We start from the raw sequence: 20,722 nt of genomic DNA, 5'->3' as shown, positions 1-20,722 counted from the left end.
AAATTGAAGACTAGGTATCTTAAGTTTGACATGATCATTATTTTAAAATCTCTGTAAGGTTACTCCCTTTGCATCGTAACCCATTCCCTGTAACTTTGGTTCAGATTCAGTAGAATAGTAATTTCACCCATGTCTTCGCTGCACGCAGCACCTGTAAATTAGAATGTAGTCAGTGCCCAAGACCCAGAGATAGAGATGCAGAAAGCAAATAAAGAGCCACAAGAACTGTAAGATGCATAGCAGGAAAGGGACTCCAGCAGAGCATATATTCTCAAGAGCTATTTTGATGTAGTGGCAAAATTGAGACAATTAATGCATACGTTTATAGCAGTTCCCAGAGCAGCAATCTTCACTTCTAACAGGAATTTTTAATACAGAATAGGATTAGTATATGTTACAACTGCTGCAAGTGCACCCAGCTCAAATTTGCTTGCCACAGTAAAGCCACTTTGATATCCAGCCAAGCAGAGCTGCACATATTAGTCACCAAGCATCAGGTTTTGTAATACTAGATATTTCTGTGTTACAAATGCCATAATACATTAAATATCATGGTGCTGATAGAAGCTGCTAGCAAGTTCTCTTCAGCTCTGCTGCTCCTGTTTTCCTGCTAGGGTCAGAGAAAAAGGCCTTTATCAGTTTGTAGTTAAAAAAATATATACACATATCATGCCACATACTTCTATCAACAGCCTGGCAAACTAAAATGTGGTATTTGTTAACATACCAGATACCAGTGAAAGACTAATTAATCTTCCTAAAAGAGGATAGACAACTTTTAGGAAGAATGATATTTCAAAAGATTCTGACAGAGCAAAGGAAAAAATATGCATCAGTGCAGGTTATTTTAGGTCATAATCTGTTTTTGCTCCCCTCCAACTCCCCTGTTTGTTGGGTGGAGTACAGCTACTTCCTTTGTTACCAAAAGACCAAAACATCCTGGAGATTAGTCTGATAGGGAAAATCCTATGGCATGACTCAGTGGGTGTGGTTAAGCTTTAACAGGTTTCAGCTGCATTACTCTTCACTTACATAGACATTGCTTAAGATATTGTCTAAGAAAGAGGAAGTGAAGATAGATATCAAGAGAGGAAAGCCAGTTTAAGCATAGTACACAGTCTGTCATGTAAGAGCATGGTACAGAGGAAAGTCAAGATGGGGACCAGCTGTGTCAGGACAGGAACCAACCTTCCCACCCAACAGTAAATTCAGTCACTTGCAGACTCTCAATTTTGGATTACCTTGCAGAATGCAAGATGGAAGTTTGGGAGACCTGAAAGCTAAAGAGAGTTTAAGTGAACCTAATAAATATAAATACACACACACACACATATATATATATGATGGTCCTTTCCTCACATTTTCATCAATGAAAAACTGACGTTTTTACAGGGCAGAAAGCAGCTGCTAAAGCCTGGATGCATCTGCAATAATCTGAATTCATAAACAACTCCATGTATATTTACCCCCAAAAGGAAATTATGCTATTGGACTACCAGCTAGTGTAGCTGAGGCAGGAAAGTAATCAAGACTGAACCTTGCTTTACCATAGCAATCTTCTCTCTTTACCCAAAAGATGCAATTCTGTCAATAAGACTGCTTTTGCCTTTATTACAAGATGAACAGACTACATACTAATAATATTACTCCTTTGTCTCCACAAAGATTCCAACCCAAAACACTACTCTTGTTGAAGTGTAAATCTAAATCACTTTTTAGAGATTGGTTAGTTACAGCTATACTAGTTAAACTTTCCTACAAGATGATCACTTATATTCTTTCAGCTTTCTAAATCCCCCTCCAGCTAGAGGAATCATAACCATTCATTAACTAGGGAAAAACCCACATAATTCTCAAGTTAATTTAATTGGGATAAAAAAATAATAATAAAATCTTTACATTTTCAGGAATCAACAATAAAGCCAAAAGCATTAGGCTTCTACTAGGAAAGTAGATTTTAGCTTCTCATGTAGACAAAAACCAGTCTTCTGTTGAAAGCAAATTGAAGGAATTATGGAGAAAAAAAATCCCACCACTTACTGCAGTGTCTGTATAGGAATGAAAGTGATTTATTTATATTACACACAAAGATTTTTATTAAAAAGGCTGGTAATGGAACATTTTATTTTAATGCATCAACTTGATAAAAGGTTAGTTACAGAAATTATGTATAATGTTGTATAAGTCACATGGATGGGTTATTTAAAAAAGGATCTGATAATTAGAGGAGACACTTCTTATTTTAGTTACATTGTAAAGTGCCTTGTGTAGTCATATTCTATCGTTGGAATGACTGCCTGTACAAATTTCAAGAAAATAAGAAGGTACCTGAGTTTCTTGTTAAGGAAAACATGCAATAGATAGAAATCCTGTAAAAGAAAGAAAAAGTCACTTTCAATGGTCTGCTCAACACTATTTCTTGCTGGTAGGAAAATAACACCTAGCAATTACAATGTTAAGAGACTGGGAAATTAATACAGCAGAACTCTGGTAATGACATCTGATGCTTGCCCAAACATAACAGACTTTCCTGTTTTAAGTTGAAGCAGAGAACCAGGAGTTATATTCAATAGATCTTAGAAAACAGTACACAAACATTTACAATCCCACTTACACACTTCACGTTTGTAATTAACAAACGTCAAGGTGAGTTAAATCTAGGAAGGCTAATCCCTAGCTACCTTTGTGTAGCTGTAGGGAAAGCAAGCTCCTCCTCAGCATCTCAGTGTCTCAGAAAAAGAAATAGGTTCCTGTTCTGAATTGTCTTTTGAAATAAATCTTACCTGTCAATGAGGGAAAGTGGAGAGATAGCTTTGCTAAACTAAGAAGTCTGCCTTTGTAGAGGAGACTTTCCTAATCTCCCTTGTGTATGTTACCTTCAAACGTATGTTGGGCCTGAATCTGCAGTGTGGGGTATACGCAGTAATTACAAAATGAAGTGTTTGTCCACTTAGGACTGAGGCAGACAGCAAAGTAAAAACTAAAATAAATCACTACTTTCAGCCAACAGTTAAGTACTGGACATATGTAACCCCTACTATTTTCGCATGTCAGTCTCATGGACCATTTCTTGACAAACACAGACCAGGGAAGAATTGGCTGTTAAAAAAAAAAAATCTCAATTTGCTAAGCAATAGCAGAAAAAGTAACCAAAAATCTTGAAAATAAGTTATTTCTAACTACTAAGGAGTAGAAGACTTGAACTACCTTGATAGAAAAGTTATTTTCCAGTTCAGTTTCAGCTGCTTGCTGCACAAATTGAGCAAGTCTCAACTCATACAGCTAAAGAGAATATTATTGGTTCGGGGCCCGCAGCTGCACAGTAATGCCCCCTTGCCTGCCTTACAGCAGCAACATCATTTTGAAAGTACACACTTCATTTTCTCCTAACATGGAGGTTTCTTTAGTCAGAAAACGTGGGATCAATTACTACAAAGCATAACCAAGATCAGTCAACTTGCAAAAGAAAATTCTAATTGTGAGGCATTCAATATCAAGAATCATTTCAGTAGACTTTCTATTGCTTTTTTGTCAGCTGAATGTTGTTACCAACATATTGCTCACATATAGAGTAGAGAACAATGGGACCTCGACATCTTTCAGAAATGAATTTCAGATTCAAATCTAATACAGAAGCTGCTGTACCAAGAGGACTGATTATACTCTGGCTGGAGTCTGTGAACCTCCAGCTTCATCCTCCCCTGGGATCATAGTTTCATACTCAGTTTTATACTCACAGCTTCACACCCCTAAAAACAAGGGCTCAATTCTGTCCCTTCAATTCCACCTACTTTCTGAGAACTGATTAACAGAGCTTGTTTGCACAAAGGAATTAATCCCAGAACTTTAGTAAGTGCTACCACAAGCAGTCGTTTACTGCTTTCACACACAACTGCATTCCAGTTTAGGAACCTTGAGATAACAGCTCCTTAAATACAAGAAATCTTTGAAAATATCATGTAGTAATGAAAAAGGATACATGTGAACTCCAAGTTCTCCCCCACCTTCTGCAACAGTCTCAATGATTTTCTTCATGACTTCTGCATGCCTGAAAAAGATAAGAAACAGTGGAAATATTTTAAGGAAAAAGTAAGCTTCTCTTCATCTCAGTAAGATTAGGTTTTGTGCAAGTTAAATAGTTTTGGACTGCTAGCTTCAGAAGCAGCAAGAGGAACCTTTCAGTTTGCTGACGAAAAAATCCCAACAGTAACTGAAAGGTAGTATTACACAATGAATGTAAAGTTATTCGCCAACTCTCTACATTCACAAGGAAAATGAAAAATGTTCTATGCTACAATGTAGATGGAGTGCCACAATAGCAAATATATATTGCTTGTTACTAGTGCTATTTTTAATTGCTAAATACCAAAGAAGCCACCAGGTATGCCCCTAGCAGGTAATCCTCACCAGCAGCAAGTCACCAGAAGTTCCCAAATGACCTCTGAAGAAGATACCTAGAAATTGCTGCAACTTATTTAGCTGGCTCTGCTGTACTCTTAAATTTGTAGAGCTTAGGAGGTATCGAACATTTAAACAATTTGTAGTTTCCTAGGAGAGGCAGGCTAAGCTAAATCTGCATAAATTCAGAATTGTTGCTCTGAGACTGACAGGGTATGGAAACTTTCTCTGGCGGTAACTTGGGTTCTATGGCAGATCAACAGTTTCTAAGTAAGCTTCTCTCTTGCAACTCCATTACTGTAAAACATAAAAAATGATATTGTAAAACTGAACCACATGACATTTTTGTACAAAGCTGTTCCTGGGAATATAACACAGAATCACAGAACAGCTAAGGTTGGAAGAGACTGGTCATCATCTAGTCCAATCCTCCTTGCTTGATGAGCAGTAAATCAGAACAGGTTGCTCAGAACTTTGTCTGGTCTTGAATATCTCCAGTGATGAAGAATTTAAATCTTTTAATGACCAATTACAATTCAGAAGTAATGGTCTGGTGTTCAGGGTATTTATTATGTCCCATAAACCAAAGGATGAACATCAAAAGGGAGAACTACTGTGTGGTTAATTGATGTTTTATTTACATATTTAACACAAGATCCCAAGTTGTACAACTCATCTTACTTTTCTCTAGACTTCAACTTGGTTTTAAATTCACAATTCCGTAGCAATCTTTATCAGTGACATCATATAGGGCTATGGATATCCACCTATGCAACACTGCAAGCTAGTTAACAGCAGTAGTTTAACATACCAATCCCAAAACAATCTATGATTCTACTGAGGACAAGGTTGCATAACTTTCTGACCACGCTTTGATACCATTATGCAAATCTAAATAGCTGACCAGTAACTGGCATTTAGTAGTTACCTCCAAAGTTAATCATCTTGCCAGTGGCTGCAAACACAAGGAAGGAAGCTGTTGCGAAGTTACCAGGACACGCTGTGAACAGGAACATGCAAGTCTGGGGAAATACTAAAGGTCAGCATCTGTCATTTGCTGTGCTGTTGGTCTTTGACCCCCACAGCTGATTCCAATTCTGGATCTTCATAATGAACCTGCAGCACACATGCCATGTATCGGGTGCCATAGCCAGCTGCTTCTATATAGGAACCTGGACTGTCAAGCTTCCACCTTACCCATAACAGTGGACTATTTTTTGTACTGGCACAGGCCACCCTACAAGCTATTAGAAGTCTTTAACAGGATACTGGCTCAAATTCATACAACTGCATGACATTTGCTCTTTTTAATTTTCTAAGGACGTTAGATATTTGGAATTCCATAATGGCCACAATATTGGTCATTCTTACTGTCACACTCATGAAAAGATTTGCAGGTGCTTTATAAACTTTCAAATGTTTGTTTCCTGTTTCAATTTCCTTCTGTAAGAATATTTTGAGGAATTAATATAAAGTATGTATACCTCCCAATGGAAAGAAATGAGATGACTTTGGAAGAAACGTTATCTAAATTATCCTGCTGTCTAGAAATCTCTCTTTTATTCAGAAGTTAAAAAAAAAAAAAAATCCCCCAGAAATAACTCTTAACTTCAGATGACTAAAATGCTTGTTCCAGGACCTGTCTGTAGATTGCTTGAGCTATCAAATAGATCAGACATTTAAAACATCTGTTAAACTCACCTAATTTACTTTCTGGCATAACCAACTAATCAACTAACTCTTGATGTGGTTCAAGTAATGTAATGGACTTATTCATGTTCTAAGTCAGAAATATTGCTGTTACTACTGAAAATAAATTGAGATACACAGAATTAAAACCATATATTAAGGGTTTAACAATAAGTTTCTTTAACAGAAAGAAACTGATTTCTGAGACTGATTAGATGACCTTTTATGCTCTCATCAAGAATGTCCGCTTTCCTGCTGAAGAACCCCTTTACTGCTTTGCAACAGACCAAAGTTGTCAGTCAAAATATTTAACAACTTCACATGGAGTTCAGCACACCTGACATACTGACACTGAATATCAGCTGGAAGGGAAATACATACCATCAGAAAAGTAAAAAATAGAAGCCTTCCTGACATATGAGGAAAAAAAACACCACCAGAAATGAATCAGTTTTCCTGTCCCTCTCAACCCCTTGCAATTCATAGAGATAAAAGGCCTTCCAGAGGACTTTCAGTGCAGTGAATAACAACTATCAAGCTTCCATTAAAGAGAGTAAAGTGTAAGACATTTTAGGACAGCATATTTTCAAGAAAAAAAAGTTCCCTATTATTTCAATTAAGTGTCTGTAACTGCACAAACACACTAAGACAGGTGTGGATAACCCACAAATGTTATCATCAGGCAAGACACTCAGTATCCGTAACAATCAGTTAGCCTCAAGATCTACAATTTGCTGATCCTTGCAGCTGCTTCTAGTCACTTCCCTGCAGATATTGAGAGTACGTAAGAACTAAAAAAAGTCCAGAAACCTGTTGCCATTTATTCTGAAAGAGAGGAAAATAAGTGCTTGGAAGTAGTGCAAGTAATTCAGATCTAAATGTAAATGTGTTCAGTAGTTAACTAGTTTGACAGTCCCTTCATAATACCCGCATGAAAAAAAAGTTGAGAATTGCAATTAAGCCAGTTTGCATGAATTAATGAGGAAGTTGACTGTGTTCCTCCCAGTACCATAAAAATGCTGACAGGAACTACAACTTACAGCAGAGCTGCAAGATGAACAGTTTCAACTACTCAAAATGGGAGCGATCTCGAGCAGCTGATGGTGGCACGCAACTGCTGTTTGTTTCCTTTCTGACGCATGACACAGTGATGTACACGTCACAAGAAACAACCAAGTTTAGGACCATCTAAATATCCGACATTACACAATTCTTGTGACATGCATGGAAGCAATAGCAGCAGAGCTAAGCAGTGGTATTTCCTAGCTAAATTAAGAACAAACCAACATTTTTGCTTACTATTTTTCACCTCAGAAGCCCAGACCTTCTTAGCTATTAGCCTAACAATTTAACAAAATAGCTCACCTTAGAGAGTAAGAGAACATACTTAAATCCTCCATTTTAGATATACTGTTGGCCTCTTTCTTCACAGTATCAAGATGACCTTTTCAAACCTTTCCAATGTTAAGCAGTTGCCAGTCAGTCTGCTTTTTGAGAAGCACTAGACAATTTCCTCCACATTTAAGGCTACCAACAAGTCTGTCTCACCACAATATCTACACCTCTTTCAGGCTTGGAAACAAGCCTCACGATGGAACAAGTCTCACAATGCAAACCATTTCTTCAAGTGTAGATGTGGACTACATAACAAAGACACTGGCACTTCACTGTCTGAAGTGAAGGAAAGCGACACATGCACACAGAGCTCTCATCCACGAAGACTCTCAATCCAGATTCACAGTCTAGTATTAGATAAGTTCTTACTCTACAGAGGTGTTTGCAAAATTAAACAGGTTACATTGCAGCCACAGCCCATTATAAAACCCACAGGCCTACCTAGTCAGCCACACCCAAATATCTGGTCATCTCTGATTCTTCTGAACATCTTCCCAGCCTGCATCCACTACATGAGCTTCTTTCAACTGATTTATTAGCAGGACTTCCAGCAATCACTAAATCAAGCCTTGGCTTCAGGCTTTTTTTCTCTCCTTTTCTTCTATAAATCATGTTCCTAGTCAGTCTGTTAAGTCTCTCTAGATACATGCCGACACTCGTTCAAAAACAAAATGCTGCATCCATTTTTCTGCCCAGAACAATGCAGACAGCAAACAATGAGACACTCAAAGTCACCAACAGGTTTACATATTAAGACTGGTATATTAATATAAGGTACAATAATACCTTCTAGACCAAACCGTGTCCTCCTTATTGTCTTAGAGTATGTACACAAGAAAGAGACCAGAGCAAGCACCTAGTAATGCTTCCTCCAAAGTACTAGTTTCCAGTAGTGTACAACCTAGGGACTTTCTAATTCTGAAGCATTCTAGTAACTTCCCTTGTGACAACTGTTGACAAACTTTTCTTTCATTAACATCATATTGCTTAAATAAATACTTAGTTTAAATATGTGCTGTGTGCAGAATTTAATCCTTTTTCTGGCTTTGAACATGCCACCATGTCACATGCATTCAATGTCACCAGTTTACTACTAAAAAGAAAAAAAAAAAAACAAAAGAACACTCATTACTTCACTTTCTGTGGCATTCATAATGATGGTCACTGAAATTGTAACAACCTCCTCAGCTGCCTTTTCTAAAGCTGAAGGGTCCCAGGTTATTCAATCATTTCTTATGGGAAAAAAGGATAACCTCAGTTATCCTGGATAATCCCTCTGTATCTTTTCCAGTTTTAGTCTTCCTTCACCTCACAGATTACAGAACAGATGACCAGAGCTGTACTGCAGTATTCAACATGCAGGTGGTACCACATATTAGCAGAGGCATTATGCTGTTATCTGTTCTATTCTTTTGTTGTGTTTTTTTTTTCTAGCTCTGAGACTGACATTTCCACGGGTGTGGAAATTGTACTGTATTAGTGTAGACTTAAACTTGATGATTTAAAGGCCAACAATAAAACTTACCACTTTTAGATTTTCTGTAAGTCCACTAACTGTGAAAAAAAGCTATTTCCCAGTTGTACAATGGCTTCTCTGCTCAGATTGTCCAGATACAAGCCTGACTACTTGGTGAAAGCAAAGACTGCTGTAAAGCAGTAAAGAACTATGAACTGGAAGAATCAAGAGACACACACTGACAAAGTCCATGAATACTCATCCTCATAAGACCACCAAAGGTAGCAATAAACTCCTTGGTGCAAAGTTCCCTTGCTCTCTCGCTAAAGAATAGTATACCCTTACCAAGAGTAATTTTACGATCGAGTAATTCCTAAACCAGAAACAAGAATGTCTTGAGTATGCAAAAACTACCATAAACTTGTGAAAAAGCTGATTATTTGACACCTCAGCTACTGACACAAATCCCAAAGGTGTTTCTTTAAGTCAAAAGAAATTACAAGACTTAAAGTGGCAATTTGGACCTTTTTTTATTATTATTAACCTATGTAAGACTACAAAGAGTGTCTCTCTTCTTAAAAAGAGATAGAAGCCAAAACTCTTATCTCTTAAGAACTTCACGCTATCAAGAAGCTGAGGAGTTACACCATTTAAGATATTGGCTCTGTATCATTAAGACACCTAAAAGGATTTTACATATAACATGACAGGCACTTTTCAAAGACCTAGGAAAAAAATACCGCTGCAGGTAGTTGAACTACAGACTCCCTACGTCTTGGGTGAGAAATGTGGCAAATGAAACAGAAAAAAGCCTAAAAGCACACGTGAGTTTTGCACTTGTGTTCAACAAGCATTTCAGCACAGCAATTAGAGCACCTCTATCTGTATAAAATTTCAGGGACTTCTAGGGGAGCAAGAGGCAGATATTACAAAATAAAGAGGTATTTCATGTTCAAATAGCTTTTTCTGCTCCCAAAGTATACATTATAATTTTACCCTCACAAAAATAGCAGCAAATAAAGTATAGAAGAAATTCCTTTTATAGAGTTCTAGTAGTCTGCCATCTTCTGGAGTCCATAGGGAAGTGGAGGAAAAGTAAGCTGCGCAAGAGGAGACAGTTATAACTGCAGAATATACTCGCAGCAGTAAGCACTGGAATCACCAAGATCTTCTTTTCATACTACCTCAGAAGTTGACACACCACTACAGCAGCCAACTGCGGAAGCATCCAGAAAACCTGAACCAAATCCACAACAAGACCAGTGAAGTGCCTTTTATCTACATACTGAATCAGACCTGAAACAAAGACTTACCTGCAGGGGTGAACTGAGCACATGGGAGGTGGAGGAAGATGAGGATGGTTTTCAATGGTTACCGTTTTCTTGACATGATCTTGACTAATATCTTCATACATATGCTCTACTGTTAAAGGCTGCCGCTGCTATATAGGAAAACGGAACAGAACAAAACCATTACTAGCAAAGAGTCTTTTGCTCCTTCTTAGCAATTTTAACATCATTAACAGATCAAGCACCATAAATTATAAGCATCTAATATAAAACAGGTCTGAAGGAAAGAACCAAGTGTCTTAAGATCCATATGGTGTAGAATAGTACTAAACAAATTTAGTTTTTAATAAACTGTATGAATGGTAAAGTCAATACATTTTGAGAACCATCTCAATGGTTCCCACTTAGGTTCCCATCTAGGTATTTGAGCTGTAAGCCCTAACCAACTTTAACTCAAGAAACTTAGTCATGAAAGGGAGAGTGATTTATCTAATCCCCTCCCTCTGAAGATCATGAAAATACCTACTTGCTTATTTGACTGAGTTTACTAGGGCTATTACTACCTCTACAGAGCTAACTCAGTCAAGTGACAGAGCATGATTTGCTTCCTTCTAAATGCTCCATCACCAAGTACAATTTCAAGTGAAATTATTCCTACTTCCAGCAAGTATCCTAAGTCCTGTCTGCAACCCTGACTATATAATGATTTTGTCACTATTTTTTCATTTCAATTTTTACTGTGAATAAGAAAAAAAAAAAAAGCATTGCTATTTGATACCATAAGTCTAATTTTACAGACGTGATAAAAACCCGACAGACCTATACCTCATCATATCCAAATAACCAGAGTCTTGGAGTTTGGTAATATTTGTCGTAAGTGATGTAGAGGTCGTAAGTTCTAGTCTGTAGAATAGCATCTTCCCCTCCAACATCAACTTTAGCCTTGTTAGCTTCTACGATCTGTCTTGTGTCAAGTGTTGCCTGGTTCAAGGGAAAAATGACATTAGTATAGTCTTGTTTGGATTTCCTCCTTTCTCATCCTAAGTAGTTATATAAAGCTCTAAAGCAGAAATTAATGTTCTTAAGCAAGCATTAAAAAAAAAAATCCATAGGCTTTTAGGTTTTGTTTTTATCTTTAAATTAGTTGGATCAGTTTGTCTCCCACCAAGTACTTTTTGGTTTTGGTGAGGATTTTTTAAGAAAGGTCTAATTTGCAACTACAAATGCAATTACATTGTCACATCCCCCCCCCCGCCTTCTTTCACCAGTAACTTTTGAACCCAAGGGACAATTCCAATGAAATTCAGAAGGCAGAGGTCTCAGTTTATGCATTTATGAAGACCTTAGTGGAACACCAAGAACAACAACACTCTTTTTTTCCTCTCATGACAGTCTGATGTATCAGCATAATCTATCGAACCTGTAAGCCACTCATCTTCCACACATAAGCCTCAAGAATTATTGTGTATTTTTACGTCTTGCGAGTACAGCATTGTGTGTAAGTAGAGTGAAAAGGATCAGAAAAAAAAAAAAAAAAATAAAAAAAAAATCACAAAATGACTGTGATCTAAATCGTTGAGGACTTAAGAGTTAAGGTTACTGCAATAGGATGGCAGGAGACAAATCCACAGGAAACCAAGCTCAGTAATCCCACTGCTCATAACAAGCTTGTTATATAATCCATTTGCGTTACCATTATTTTTACTTTGCTTGTGCTCATATTGGTAATAAGCATTGCAACAGACAAGATAGAGAACTGTTCACTCACATCATCTGTCTCCAATAGCCCACTCTCTTCATACTCTGAAAAGAAGACCCATAAAATTCTGTGTTCAGCTTGTAGCTAGTCATCATATTTCTCATTCATAAACAACTCCTTTAAAACATTCTACATGTATCTAAAGATGTTTAATACAGGTAAACTTCTGAAACCCCAAACCAGACTATACCTTTTTTAATACAAATTTGATCAAGACTATAGTAAGTACATGATTAGCAATCCTCAAGTGGTTTTAAGTAGGCAGATTGCAGTTAAGTGTGGATATGAAGTGGAAGGAAGCTGTATTAAATCCATAATTTACACTTGCTTGGCTCTGTTCTGCTACTCAAATTAATTTCCAGGTCAAAAACATTCATGCATGTTTTTGCACACAAGGTAAGAGTAAACATGCATCAATAAGACCATACAAAAGATGATTAAGAGCACGTTTCTGCTGAATTTTTCAGCATGTATTCTATGAAAAGAAAGAGTAGTGTTTTCTTAGAGTGTACTGCTGTAGTCAAAGGCCTGACATAAATCATGTCCCACCCGATTTAAGGAAATACCTTCCATGTCTGCAGCTTCTCCTTCATCTTCATCATCATCATCTTCACAAGATGCTGAATGATCTGCTGTATTTATAATTTCCTTTATAATTTAAATTGAAAATACTGCTTTAATGACACTGCATTTACACAGCCTTACAGCCCCAGCACATACACTGAAACAGAAAAATAATTTCTGCAATATTAAGGACTATACTGAACTCAAATATTTGCTTATCAACCAATCTGTTTCAAAGTCCTAATATGACATTAAAAATCCATTTTCAAAGTTCTCATTTGACTTTGTAACCTGGAATGAGTTAATTGCTAAGCAAAGAAAAATAAGAGAGATTAAACAGCCTGTAACCGTTTTCAAAAACCCACCCATCTTAAACGAAAGGCAATGACTGAACAGCTACGACTAATCTACAGATTACGATTTTGTATGTCCTAGCCCAAGCCCTCAGCCAACTTTTTCTTTTAGGGAGTGTGGGCCTATGCACAGCATCTGAACCCAAGAGACAACCCTAATGAAATTCAGAAGGGGGAGGTCTCGATTTACATGGGTTTCATGAAAGCTGCTCCAATTGCTAAGTATCAGGTAGCAGGTTTCCTCATTAGAAAACCAAAACATCAAAACCAGTAAGAAACTAAGTTGTGAAGTGCTTCAGCAAATAGAACATAAGCAGAGAGTTGTCCTTCTGGACTGGACCTGTGATCCAAGCTGTACAATAAGCAAGTTTTTTGACATACAACATACCAGAAGTGAAATTCAATTAGTAACACACAACAGCAGCTACGAATTACAATGAGATCCTACAAGTACTGTGTTTTGCAGAAATAGTGATCATCTTTAGGTATTCCTTCCACCCAGATGTTACTGACTTGTGAAAAAGCAGTACCTTCATTTTCAATGAGCAGATGCCTGGCACAAGAGCATACTGGCTAAAGGAATTCCAAAAAGAACACTGCCTCAGTAAACATCTCTCAGAAGGAGATGCACATGCTTTGACTCAAATCATGGGCTCTGAAAGTCACTATGTATCTGTAACACATCTAGTGACAAAGTATAATTTAATCTTTCATGGGCAGTATTAGATTGCTGCAGGTAAGACTTCTATTACCTGTAATAAAGCAAGAGGAAAATTTAGAACCATGTTTAAACCACGACAATACCTTACTGTCTAGTGTGATCTCCTTAACTGCTTCTGTTGCACCCACTATACCTGTTAATTGAACAAGAGGTTTGTGTTATGAAAGCTTTTTTCTTTATTACAGTATAGAAAAAGGCTGCCAAGATTTCAGAAAGCAGCGTATGATCTTTTCAAGTTACATCTCACAACAATTTTGATACTTCAAAGGCTGTGTATTTGATATTGGTAGCATGCTTGGTGCTGGACATGCATAAACCATACCAGTAACACAGAGCACAACAGCACAGTTCTCACACATCATTCAGGTTTTGTTGATGGAACACTGCAAAGTAATTTTCATTTTAATGAACTTTCATAGAAGTGAGTTCAGGATAGGCATTCACAGGATAGGCATCGCACAATTACAGAACCCAACTTCATGAGCAAGGCATGCATTTATGAGTATTTCTAAACATCTTGGAAGCAAGGAACTGGAGTTTAAAACCATCCCAAATCATAGTATCAACTCTTCAGTTCCTTCCCATTAGCTTTCTAGTTTTACTGCTGCTTTCACCCAGTACTGTTTGGGATGCATAGTAAGATTCTGCTCTGACACAAAATGGGAAACACTGAAATAATTAAGTCAGTTGAGGTCATCATTAAGATAAAGATCTTGATGTGTTTCACAAGCAATCTTAAAAAAAAAAATAAATAAATTTGCATATTGATCAAACAAATAGTTTAAACCAGCATTCTCTTCACAGATCTTACAAAGGAATGTGTCTACACATGACTACACAGGTCATTTATAAGAGAATATTGAGCAGTCATGTACCAATCAAGTGGGTGGCTGGAAGCATAACATATTCAAGAAAGACTTTACTTTCTAGTAATGGAAACTGAAAATACTTCAGATTACCAAATGCAAAGCCTGAAGGAAGGCTGAATACCTGCATTGTGAAAAGTGTCTACCCATCCCCCATCACCATCATCTTCTTCTATAATTGCTTCCTGCTCATCCGAGTACTCCATCTGCTTACACCTTTTGTAACATGGCACTGCAAAAGAATTGCAAAACAAAATGAGTGCAGTCATTCCTGTACAAAACCAGACTGGAGTAGAAATTATCCTACAGGGATTTCTGAAATGTCTCTCATATATCCTTATTTAAGGAATCCTTAAGTTGTATTTCAAATGCAAAAGCATGAACTTAAAATTACATTGATGTGCTGTACCACATTTTATTTCATATACAGTACAACACTTAAAAGTTCATTCTTCTGTAACCCATCAGAGCACATTCATCAAAATTCTTACGAACTAGAAAATAATTAACTTCTCATTTGCTAACAACTAGAGACAACCTATTAGTTTTCTTCATATTGCTAAGCAACCTCTATCTTGAGTATAATTTTGCCTGGATTAGCATCAGTTTACTGAACTGATTTGTCTTTACAATTCTGCTAAACGTTTGCAACACCTGTTTATATATTAGGTATGTTTAATTATAAATTAACACATACAAGTTTAGAAAAGGTTAGAATTCATGTTATTCTAAATAACTTCAGTTATATGCATTACAGAGCCATATGAGTTCAGATTTATAAAAGTTTTCAGAACACAGTCAAAGAGAAAATGCAGATCTGATTAAGGCAAAACAGACATTTTCCATCATCATAAACAAATACAATCTAAGAAATGCTCCTATTAGACTAAAGGGGGGGGAGTTGTAACTCCACTGCTGCATGAAGTGCAGAACTTGTAAATTGTTCTTAGACCTTTCAGAAAGGGAGAACAGGCGTGTGAAAGTCACAATGAAGTATCCCAAAGACTTTCAAATGAGATCTGTAGGATGGCTCCCTGCCTCAATACATAGCCCACCACTTTTACTCGAGTGTTAGGCCAATGTGTCAACATCAGCAGGAAACACATTATTTTGAAATGTGTTTCAAAATTTTGAAATGTGTTTCAAAATAGAAGGATCAGATCAATTAGGGTCCTGGAAGTACAGGAAGGGAGAGGGGGAGGAAGGGAAAGGAGGAAAAAGTGGCAGGGGGAAGAGAAACAAAGTTGATTACTTGGTCATCCAGCCATCAGGACCACCTTAGGAAAGCATCCAACACTACTGTAAGCAATTTCAAATGACAGCACACTGTAAGACTCCAAAAGCCAGCAAGTGAAAGCCAAGCACAAAATACAATCCGTTGCAGGTAAAAATCTCCTCAGGCTGTTCTTCAAACTAAAGGTTCATTTAATGGAATTATCTTTGACACATTTTGACTTGAGATCTTTTGAGAAAATTATTTCCACATGCTTGTTAGCTGTCTTTTCCATTAAAGATGAAGTCACCACATGTATTCTATATACATAGCATTGAAGCCGATCAAAATTTTATTTAAAATTGTATTTTGTTGTTATTGACAGGAATAGTGACAGTAATTATGTATCTGAACAAGAAGCATCAGTGTCACCATGAAAAACATTTTGGGAACATTTCAATAATCTGAGTTTTCTGAAAGAGGAAAATAAACAACGTCCTTTTAGACATGGAATATGAGTTGAAGGACAGGAGAAAGACACACGAGGAGTTTTGTGCTTAAACTACATTTCTACTTCATCAAGGCCAGCTGTATTACTAGTGTAAAGCCCTGCTAACAACTGGTCTACAGAAAAGACTTTAGATGTGCAGGAAAAGCTGTTTTAATACTGCAAAGCCAAAGCATTCAAAATGCAAGATTATTTGCTTCCCCTGTCAATACAACCAGTAGAGTTGATAGCACAGTCAACCATGCTATCAAACCTAAGAACACTTACATTTAAACTCCAGCCTTACCATTTTTAGTTACCAAAAACTGTTTGTCTGTTGGCAGATAAGCCTTGACTTTTAGTTCTTCTCCTGAAGCCCTGTAAAATGAAGTGCACCATAAAAGGTTGAGAATTTGATGATCTGCAAACAAAAGAACCCTTCTATTTTCACTGCATATCAGGAACATTTTATATACTCTTCTTCACTTATTCTCAGAATCTGTTTGCTATGACTTTACTCTTCCCTACACAGAGACTTTGAGGTAAGTGAGGGATCAAAAAAGTTGGCCACCCCTAAACTATGGAACCTTGGATCAAAATTATTTTCTGCTTCAAAACCTAATTTCACTTTAAGATGGCCAAGGAATGATGGGTTGATGGAACAATCTAGTCTATACAAAATTTGCTAAGATCATCAACAACAGAGATCCAAATATCTGAAGAAAGCAACTTCAGAAAAAGCAAGAAATAGACCTCTATAAATATAAAACCTGCCCATAGTCATTAGAGCTCAAGTAACCTTTGCCAAGTTCACATTACTGAAGCATTTGCTTTCACCTTCAGTGGTTTTTGGTTTAAACTAAGACCAACATTCTAAATAGCCTGATCTAAACTGCTGGCACATAGGCCAGACTCAATATCATGTTTTCTCTGAAGGAGATGGTAAAAAGGTCAAGAAACAATGATTAAAGCATAATAATTCCTCCTTCAGCAATTCATGGCCCAGTACAGAGCCAAGAAGCTTGATGATATCAACTGCACAGACAATGCTTATGTAGGCACTAACTGATTCAGTTTTATAATGCAAGACATCAGTAGAACATGAGGAATCACCCTATTTGCACCCTTACTGTGTATGAAAGATAAGGAATTTCCAAGGGCAAGCACTGCTCAAAGTGATCTGATGTGGGCCAACTTGAACATAATCAATTAATAAACGCTTGTTAAAATATACTAATTGTAACTACTTAGGTGCACGTGGCCTTTACTTTTTGATCACTAATCACCAAGACAAGCTCAGGGAGACATGCTGCTACCGCAGCTAAGCACTGAAAGCATTCAAGTATGTATCGGCTTATTTCCTCTAAAACCTTAGGAAAACAAAAAATCCCCAAACAAATCCTCATCTCAACTACTCCTATACACAGCAATAAGTAACTCCTGCCTGACTTAAAGACAGCTTTATCATAAAACCAGCAAAAATTCTACTGAAAGAGTCCACGTATTGTTATGAAATGAGACAACTGTATAGTTGCATTCAATGGAAGCACATCAAAGCATAGCAGGGACACTAACTTTCTAAAATTCTTTTAATTTTACTTACCATTGCCAAGTAGGACAGTGGTGAACTAAGTGATCTCCAGCTGCGACAAACTGTTAAGGCCAGAAAAAAAACAGCCCTGTTAAATAGAGCCTAAAGAAACAATCTCCAATTTTCCTCAATATTAGTATTTCAGTTGCACATTCCTTTGACAGATTAACTGTGTAACTAGCAATTGTTTAGATCAGTTTGATGCTTTATTTTAACTCAATTTCTCAGATAACCATGAAAACCCAAAGACTAAATTGACTTCAGCGTAAGGAAACATGCTAAGCATAACAGCAAATTCAGATAGTTTAAAAAGCTGTGGTATAACCTACCACTCTGGAAACAAGCAAAAAAGTTTCTAGACCCAGTAACATTGTTTACTTTATGATGAAGAATATGTTTTTATTTGCCACTCTTCAAAGTTTTGCAAAGACAATGAAGAGCTTAATGTAGAAAAAAAAAATTTTTAATTGTTTAAAATTGTTTAAAACAATTTTGCAGCAAGAAGAAAAGTGAGACTGACATTAATTCATTGTATTGGTGAAAGAACTGCAACAGAGTATAAACAGTATGCATTTTAAGTAATGACCATCACTGTAATAGTTCACCACTGGCATTAACTGAATAAGGATAACCATACCTTGAAAAACCTTATGTATAACTTTGTTCTGAAGAAATAGGTTTTAAAAAAATCTTCAATCTACTTGTGCTTAATGTCACAGCAAAGGATTTTATAAAATTACATAATAAAATTATAAAATTTTATAATTACTTCAGAGTGATATTGCAAAACTTATGCTAGGCTTGCATATGAACTCAAATTCACCCAGCAAAGTCTAACACACTGGCTTCTTTTTGTATGCATATATTGAGAAAGGCAGGCCTGCACCTATGAAAAGCTACTTGTGTGGTCTTTTGCACCAGCTACTTTTGAAAATGAGAGGAACACCCATTGCTACAGTTGCTTTCTTGTCTTAAAATGCCAGTTTATAACAACACACTTTTAGTTAACCAGAAGCTGTTGTAGTGGTGTGTCAGCCATTTTCTCACCATGTCCTCCAAAGCGAGGCATATTAGCACAGTAGAAAACACTGCAACACGCACTGCATACGGATTAGCAGACTCAATCCCTGCAAAAGTGCTTCCTTTCATCCATTTTCCAACGGAAGTCTCCAGCAGAAGTAAAATCTTCTAAGAAAACAGCAATCCCTCCCAATACACATCAAAACTTTAAAACTCATTAGCCTTTACACAGTAATAAACAACATATGAAATTCCAGAATTATTTAGAATTCTCTGTTCAAGGAACTGGAACCAACTGGCAGCAATGTTACAAAATATTCCTCAAGATGAAAAAAACATTGAAGTATTCTTTGTGGTTCTAATAGATGCAAAACCCTAGAACTGTAATTGAAATGTCATTTGCATATTCTTCAGCTTAGGCAGCAGAATTACCTAGGTGGTTTCTATTTCTCAAGCACTAATGCTATCTCATGCCTGAACCAATATTGCAAAAGACATCAATTTCAGGACATCTTACTTCTACTCCTGGAAAGAATGATTTTTAAGATTTGCCTGTACTTACATATAAAATTAAAACAGATGTTATCTTTCTGAGGTATTAACTAGTAAGAATAGGCAAGAATTCATTGCAATTAAATCAAGCACAAAAGTATATAAAAAGAGGGAGCAATTGCTGAGTTTGAATAATGAGTCATCTTTTAGCCTTATTCCTAACTGATTCATCTTCTGAGGCAAGCCACAGGAATCCCACAAAGTCTATACAACAGCATCTCAGACTAAAATACAGTTGAATTGAGATTCATTACCCAAGAAATTCAAAGTCATTTGAAGACAATATCCTAGCAACATCAACGCTTTGAATCCTTCTTTAGCAATCATTACTATATAAAGACCAAAATCATCAGAAAAGAAAGACTGTCAAAGGGACAATCAGTAGATCCACTCTTCAGTCTCACCTAAATTTAACAAAAAATTAACCCTGCTGTAGAACTGTTTCCCTTTACTACTTCTTTGAAGGATTCAATTTCTTCTTCCTATCAGAATCTAACTTTATACAGAGAATACACACTATTCACATTCTTAAGGATGTTTAAATGCTGCAAACTATTTAATGTAACATAATGTGGTTCTTGCTAAGTTCTATAGAAAGACCCTTTTCCTTCAGCACTACTACAAATATCTCTCCCATGATCAAGAAGGGATTCAGCATTAGTAGAACATTTGTCTAGACTTTCTCTGTTATATTTGGTTCACAGATAATATAAATTGTAAATCTATTATTGTGTAATATACAACATAGAAAGATCTATATGCACTAACACACACATATGGTTATCCAAACAGCAGAACATCATGCTGCTAAGCCTGTTTTTCTGAGCTTGCTTGCTTGCTTGCCATGCAACACAGCAGGAATATGCTATAGGTACCAAAGTTAGGAAAAATGCTTCTGTTCACATTATGTACCTGCATCAGTCACCATTTGTTCCATCTTTTTCCATCTCATCTTCACATTTGTACATTTTACCTCATTTCTCTTTCATTCTACCTAACAGTTTTAACATAATTTTCTTAAACCTCTGTGAAGACAATGTATTTTCAGAACAGTAACACTTTAGTATGAGAAAAAGTAGAATGGCGAAGTCAAAATAGCACTGTACAATCAGTGTTCTTACCAGTCTAGACAAAAAGAGAAAAATCCTCTTTTTTTCTCTTCACAGAAGACTCCTTAAAAAACTACTACTGCTTAGCAGCAAGCCAAAATACAACCAGCCTGGAGTAAGCTATAGAGAAAAGGAGGGAAAAAATAGTAATCATTGGATACTTGGTGTGGACAAGCATTTGTAATGATTTAGCCAGAGCCTTCGAAGGAAACAAAAGTGAGGTAAGCAAAAGACAGCTTTCAAGATACAAGCTCCCTTCT

General features: G+C 36.7%; 1 protein-coding gene across 1 annotated transcript in view; it reads right to left on the bottom strand.

Annotated features, from left to right (window-relative positions):
* Positions 1–2,040: 2,040 nt before the first annotated feature.
* ATG3 (autophagy related 3) overlaps positions 2,041–20,722 on the bottom strand; it is a 22,611-nt gene continuing 3,929 nt past the window's right edge. Inside the window, exons 3-12 of the mRNA XM_062619492.1 lie at positions 17,794–17,843; positions 16,498–16,568; positions 14,615–14,722; positions 13,708–13,757; positions 12,553–12,634; positions 11,996–12,030; positions 11,053–11,208; positions 10,252–10,379; positions 3,980–4,048; positions 2,041–2,328 (exon numbers count right to left, since the gene is read on the bottom strand). Of these exons, the coding sequence (XP_062475476.1) occupies positions 2,247–2,328; positions 3,980–4,048; positions 10,252–10,379; positions 11,053–11,208; positions 11,996–12,030; positions 12,553–12,634; positions 13,708–13,757; positions 14,615–14,722; positions 16,498–16,568; positions 17,794–17,843 (831 nt within the window). The 3' untranslated portion in view covers positions 2,041–2,246. The remainder of the gene's footprint in view (positions 2,329–3,979; positions 4,049–10,251; positions 10,380–11,052; positions 11,209–11,995; positions 12,031–12,552; positions 12,635–13,707; positions 13,758–14,614; positions 14,723–16,497; positions 16,569–17,793; positions 17,844–20,722) is intronic.

Source organism: Pezoporus occidentalis, unplaced genomic scaffold (assembly GCF_034315485.1).
Source record: "Pezoporus occidentalis ecotype Australia unplaced genomic scaffold, CSIRO_AGI_Poc_V1 ctg211, whole genome shotgun sequence".
NCBI lineage: Eukaryota > Metazoa > Chordata > Aves > Psittaciformes > Psittacidae > Pezoporus > Pezoporus occidentalis.
Note: the sequence above shows the minus strand (reverse complement) of the source record. Positions and strands in the feature narration are given on the sequence as shown.